This window comes from Populus nigra, chromosome 5 (genome assembly GCF_951802175.1).
Source record: "Populus nigra chromosome 5, ddPopNigr1.1, whole genome shotgun sequence".
NCBI lineage: Eukaryota > Viridiplantae > Streptophyta > Magnoliopsida > Malpighiales > Salicaceae > Populus > Populus nigra.
In genome coordinates, this window is record NC_084856.1 from 11423707 (window position 1) to 11430542 (window position 6836).

General features: G+C 30.7%; 1 protein-coding gene and 1 long non-coding RNA gene across 2 annotated transcripts; both read left to right on the forward strand.

The window, feature by feature from the left end:
• The first annotated feature begins 1244 nt into the window (after positions 1-1244).
• Positions 1245-2910, forward strand: LOC133695455 (dof zinc finger protein DOF5.7-like). The gene has a single exon (XM_062117463.1). It carries the CDS (start codon positions 1535-1537, stop codon positions 2561-2563), a length of 1029 nt encoding a protein of 342 aa, XP_061973447.1. The 5' UTR covers positions 1245-1534; the 3' UTR covers positions 2564-2910.
• Positions 2911-3061: 151 nt separating this feature from the next.
• On the forward strand, positions 3062-3814 carry LOC133693690 (uncharacterized). Its single transcript, XR_009842157.1, has 2 exons — positions 3062-3411; positions 3511-3814. It is a non-coding gene; the product is annotated as an uncharacterized LOC133693690 (long non-coding RNA).
• Positions 3815-6836: the final 3022 nt, after the last annotated feature.

Below are 6836 nucleotides of genomic sequence, written 5' to 3' on the forward strand. Positions count from 1 at the left end.
TCATCCATTATTTATATCAAACCCATATAAAATAACGATGACAACATGTATTAATTAACTACGTTAACTAAGCAATTTGTAAAAATATTGATTTAGCTTAAACTTATTCTATCTATTTTAATAGTACTCTTAATTCATTATCAATTATCTATATAAATTTTAATTTCCACATACTTACTAAAAATTTCAACTTGGCAATAAAGTTTACAAATATAAAAGGGACCGTTAAATAATTCATTATTTATTTCATTACAAAACACCTAAATATATATTGAGAAAAGTTTTCTATTGTTGTTTACCTAATGATACATGGATGAAAATTCTATAAATAAAGGTCATCGCAATATATCAATGGAAAATTTTCATTTGTATTTTTGTTTGTATTTGTTAATTTTCTAGTAGTGGAGAAACCTAACCATAAACCCTAACATAAAAATTTAGCAATAAAATAAAATAAAATAAAAGAGGAGTGTTTAATATACTTGAAATTGTAGAAAGTGAATGGTGGCGGCAGCAAAGTATGGGTGTGCTACTCAGATTTAAGCAAAATCATATAGGTAAGAAGAGAGATAGACTATCAAATTAAAAAGGTTCTAGCATTTTAATTAGACGTGAGTTGCATGTGTTATCAGTGACTTTAGATTGAGTAAAGTCATAGGTGACACATGTTACTTTTTAAACTGTTATTTTCTCAAGTTTTCAACTATACTATTTTTTTCAAAATTTAATTGCTGCTATACTATATTAAAAAAAAACCCTTGAAAACCTTCTTTTTCAAGGCCACTCATTTGAAAAAAAAAATATATAGACATTGCATGATCCTTGTGGATCTTTAACCTTGGCTTTGTTAAATTCTCATCAATAAAAAAAATATTTTTATTTATAACCACAAATCTAATAAAAAAATTTATTTTTAAACAACAAATTAATGCAAAATTAAATTTGAAATTTTTAGATCTAAAAAAATCTAAATCTAAATATTTTATATTATAGTCACACACATGAATCTTTTTATTTAGTTAAGCTTACATTCCAAACAAATATTTATTAAAATTTTATTTTATTTTTTATTTAAAATTATTTTTATATATATATTCAAATCATTTTAATATACTAATATCAAAAATAAATTTTAAAAAATATAAAAATATATTATTTTAATAATATATTTATTAAAAAAAAACACTTAAAACAACATCAGCACTCCCGAATACACCTAAAATCTGCTCTCTTTCCCATACACACAGACACACAGACTGAGAGAACTTTATTTGTTCCACCAGATCTAAACTCTAAAACCCAGCTATTTATATTTTATACTACAAAGTTTACTTTTCCGAAACGTAACTCTTTGTCTTGATGAATATCACAAGACCCCATCAACATCCCCTCGCACATCTCTCCATCCCATCTATGAAATCATTCAATTGAGTACATATCTTTGTCTCTGCAAAAAGAAATTGAGGAATCCATCACATACACAACCAAGCTAATTCCTACACATCCACTATTTTTTCTCACATTCTTTCCGTCCATGATGGCCCCAGATAATCTTCAGGCAAAACAGGCCCCCATAGACGACAACCAAATCACTACTAGTAACCGAAAAACAACAACGACAAGACCACAAGAGGAAGCTTTGAAGTGTCCAAGATGTGACTCGCCCAATACAAAATTCTGCTACTATAACAATTACAGTTTAACACAGCCTAGGCATTTTTGCAAGACATGTAGAAGGTACTGGACCAAAGGAGGAGCCTTGCGCAACGTTCCCTTCGGCGGTGGCTGTAGAAAAAACAAGAAGATAAAGTCATCTTCAGGGCTCTCAAGTGACTCCAGTGGCTCCTCAGAGATCGGTGGATTCAACTTCTTTCATGGACTCTCCCCGGCCATGAAATTTAATCTCGGTGGGCTATCATTTCCTCGGCTAAACCTTTCACCAAATGGCATATATAACCATTTCCCTTCATTTGGGGATATTTCAGCAACGTCTGAAGCTGCAGTTACTGTTACTAGTCCTCGTTTCAGACTTGATCCATCTTTTAGTTCCACTGCTGGTTCTGGTTCCTTAATGGGGTTTAGTTATCCGCTTACTTCGGTTAGTAGTGGGTTTTGTGGAGCAATTCAAGAGAATATCGGTGGCGCATCAGTGAATGTCAACACTAATCTCGCGTCTTCAATTGAATCTCTGAGTTGTATAAACCAAGATTTACACTGGAAGTTGCAGCAACAGAGATTGGCTATGCTATTTGGTACAGGAAAAAATCATAGAGATGACAGTACTGTTTCTACAGCCCCTATTGAGAACCATGTCCAGAAACTACAACCTATTATGTTTGAAAATCTTGAAATTTCAAAACCACAAGTATGTGCTGCTGGTAATTCAAGAAAAGATGGTGCAACTAGTGGTGATCCAGCAACTGAGTGGTTCTTTGGGAATTCATATGATCAATTGACTGCCACGCCAACAAATAGGAGCAACAATGGCAATGATGACAACACAGGCAATTGGAATGGGGTTCAAGCATGGGGTGATTTGAATCAGTATAGTGCTTTGCCCTAGACAAGAAAGCATCAAGAGTTAGAAATTAATGAAACAAATAGGAAAAATGAGAATACTATCTAAATCCTAATTTGGAAGTTTTTTATCAACTTGTTCTTGGTTTGTTGGGTTCTGATCAACTTGTAAAAGTTGGGAAAAAATTAGACTATTGATCTCTTTCTTGTGATTTTCTTTTTGTTCTTTTGTATTGTTAATATAATTTAGGGCTTGCTGTTTCTACAAATGGTGCTGATAATATTTCTCTTTGTTATTAGATGTATGTATCCCTTCTGCATATTTACCATAAAGATGCAAGACTACTGTTGTTAATGCTAGAAATAAAAGGATGGTTTCAGACCAAAAAGAAAGCGGTGGATGTTCAGCGTTCTTTCTCACACGCAGATATATATATATATATATATATATATATATATATATATATATATATATATATATATATGAACCAGAATGGATGGCATTTAATTTTACACTGCATGATCGTATATTCGTATGAATATATCGGAGGTGCTAGCTTGGTATCCATCGAGCTACATATTGCCCATGGTAGCCTTATGGTCATGGTAAACAGGTGCTCCATAAGCTAGCAAGTCACGGCAGCCTTTTTCTTCAACAGTTATGTTTGGATCCTTTCTATCATCTCAATATCTTTGGGATCTGCGATGAATTTTGTACTGTTATTGAATGGGGACTTCATGCCATATCTTTGATTTTGTTTTATGTTCGAGTCATTATCTACAACTCTCACTGTCTCAGTGTGTCGATTGCTCTTTCTGTCTCAGGAGATCTGAGTGTCAGGCACCTCAGCTAATGAACGCAAACGACGCCAGCACCACAGTATCAGTAGCTGGGTAAGTAAGGTCTTCTCTGCGTGGGTCCTCGCTTATATAGCCAGCTGCTTTGCTTTATGTGACCTCTCACTTTCTCTGTCTTTCTCTCTGAGGGTATAGGGCTCCGCATAATAATTAGTTGCAGAGTGGAGCGACTTGGGGTGTCTGAAAAAGTGGTGGTTCGAAAGTGTATTAAATGAAAGACCATCAACAAATGGAGAGCGATGGCACCCATAGCTAGCGTAGTGTTCGTTTCTTTTGCATACAAAAATGTTTTGCGTAGCTTTTTAGCTACGGTCTTGGGGAGTGAGCCCATTGTGCCAATTGCTGCTGCTGCAGCCACTATGGCTGGTACCGATCATCTCTCACTGTGATTCTGTTCTGTTTTTTACTAATGAGAATGAAAACTTTGCCTTTTCTTTGATTGCCTTTCTATATCTCACTCTATGAGATACCAATTTTTAGAAGAATTACATTGTTTTAAAAAGTTTTTGAGGAATAATATAGCTGGAAGAGAATAACTATTTTCAATTATATTTTTAATATATATAAATTTTATTTTAAAATAACAATTACATAATATAACTATAATTTAGAATTGCGGTTACGATCGATATATAATAACCACCATCCCTGCATAAGAAAAAACTCTAAGAATTGAGAAACCCTAAACAAAATCAACCTCCTACAATGATACGTTAATGCATAATAATAGTTTAATTAACATATTTATTTATCTATTTTTGATTTGAATTCAATGTTTCGTTGTGCAAGTATACTAGAGTATACATATTTTATAAGTTTGACAATATACTTTTCATATGAGAAATAATTACTTATGTTGATGTTAAATTTTTTTTATATTGATTAATATTGGGAAATAATTGCAAATGTTAATATTGGTAAATGATTAGAAATAATTGTTTGTGTTGATTTAAAAATTTTATGTTTGTGGTAAATAATGAAAAATAATTACATTGTCGATGTTATGTTTCAATAGGTTGTGTGGAATTTTTATTTAGAATATAATATGTAGTTGCTCTTGTTATATGCACAATGGTCATAGACTTATTGACATCAATTATGCTCCTCATATTTTTTGAACTCGTTGAGATTAGCTTGGATGTATTATTATGTTGTATTTAATTATGACGTGTTAATTTTTATTTAAAAATTATTTTTATTATTATTACTTTTGTAAAAAAAAAATTAAGCTAATTATCATATTGAATTTAATGTTGTCTTACATGTTATGCATTTTCATCCTTATTTTAGATTAACATGTGAATATCATGAACATGTTGTTTAAAATTTCAAATCATTCATTTACAAGTTAAAAAATACACATTGTTATGTTTTGTTATTGTCAATTATCTTTATAATTAATAAATAAAAACAATGTTTAAAAATAGCACTTATCAATTTGAGATTATAATTAACAAATACAAATGATGTTAAAATATTGCACTCTTAATTATGAATTTGCGGTTTGGTAATTTATGATTTTGTTTGGGCTTCGGGTGTGGTGGTTTAGGCTTTGTTTTGTGTAAAATTTAGGATTGACCGGGTTTAGGCTAAAATTATATTGTGATAACACGGTTGGAAATAAGTTCTTTTGGGTGCCATGTATTTTATTATTGTTAATTACATTAGTGTTTGTATATTGAAGAACCGCTATTATCATTAGCGATTGTTTAATACAAACGTTAATGACAATAGCGATTTATTAATAAAATCATGATTCTTATTAGTGGTCGAGTAAGTGTTATTTTCCCAACACTTTTCTATCATGTGTTATATCCTAAAATCTTTTATCAAGTTGTACTAGTTTGGTAAAAAGATCCACATTTCATTAGGAGGTTAAAAAAATATTAGCATTAAGCACTCCTTTTAAATAACATTTGAAGTTAAATATAAAGATTACATATGTGCACGTATAAATAAAGTAACAACTAACTTCTTCATAATTTCATAGGTTTTTTAAAGATAAAGAATTCTAATGTTAAAAAAAAATAAAACAGTAGCCCCCACATTTTTTATCATTTTGTTGCTTTTATTACCACTTCTTTGTATTATAAAATATAGCTTGTATATTAGTTAGTTTAAGAGAATTTTATACTATATTAGAAATGTAAGAGGTTTTGTTGTATCTTATAATACCAAATCAATAGATTTGGATGTTAGAGGGAAGATTTTGAGAAAAAAACCCCAAAATTAAGATATATTTATATAATAGCACTTGGCACTTGAGAACTTGGCATTTGATATTATGTAACATAAATAGTTTTTTTTTAGAATTAATTAATTATGCATGATTTTCTGCCAAGTTGTTCAATTAATTAGAATGAGGAGTTGCCTTTTAAATTCTTTAAATATATTAATCTGAAGAGGTGTGTCTTTAAATTTTATAGAAATATTGGTCTAAAAAAATATGTCTTTAAACTCCACGGATACAATGGTTTCTACAAACTATTTATTTATGCTTATCATAAACAAAACACAACTTCTTAATAAAATTATTATATGTAAATTTAAGGTTTTGTTGTATCCTATAAGTATATTATTTTATCTTTAAAATAAATATAATAAAGGCAAATAACATCTTAATTAATATCTTAAAAATAATGTATCTTTACACCTTAAAACTTATTCGTTGTACACACTAGCCAGGCAATCATTTTTATGGTTTTTTTTTTCTAAAGCTAGTATAGTTCATACGTATCTAATTTCTACATGAACAGGTGTCATACATGTCTCTTTTGCTTTTGAAATGAACTTAATTTGTGTCTTCAACTAACTGTATATACTAATATTTATGGACATTAATTGATAAACATGTTCATTACGCTCACTTTTATATATCCTTAGTATACGTGTTTATCAGTTTATGTACGCATGGCGGGGGGCGGCGGCGTGTTTTGGAAAAAAAGTGGTGAGCATGAAGTTGCGTGATTAACGTGAAAGACTCCACTAGGCGAGAACCTTTTTGTTCGAACTGCTTGTGCTGTGTTAACTGTCAAATGACAACTCACTATAACCTGCGAGAAGCCCATGACCAACCCTACCTAAATACTGAGACAATCGATCTGGCTAGCAATTACATAATGGTACGTACATTACTCCTCCCTCCTTCCTCAAAAATATATATGTCTTATACATAATATAACCCTTAGTTAGCTGAGACCCAGCTCAGGCCAACTACTTCCATATGGGGTGTCTTGATTAACCGATGCGGGGCCATGCGTATCAAAAACAACCACAAAATCAATATTTGTGATATAAATGAGAACGATGCTAGCTATTTATTCATGTACACTTAAATAGTTGAATGTGTTTCTAATAAATAAATAAATAAATTGTTAAATGAGACTTGGGACTATCTAATATTTTGTGCCTTTTTAGGTAAGAACACAACATTTTGTTTTTCCTCTTCTGAGAACAGTTGA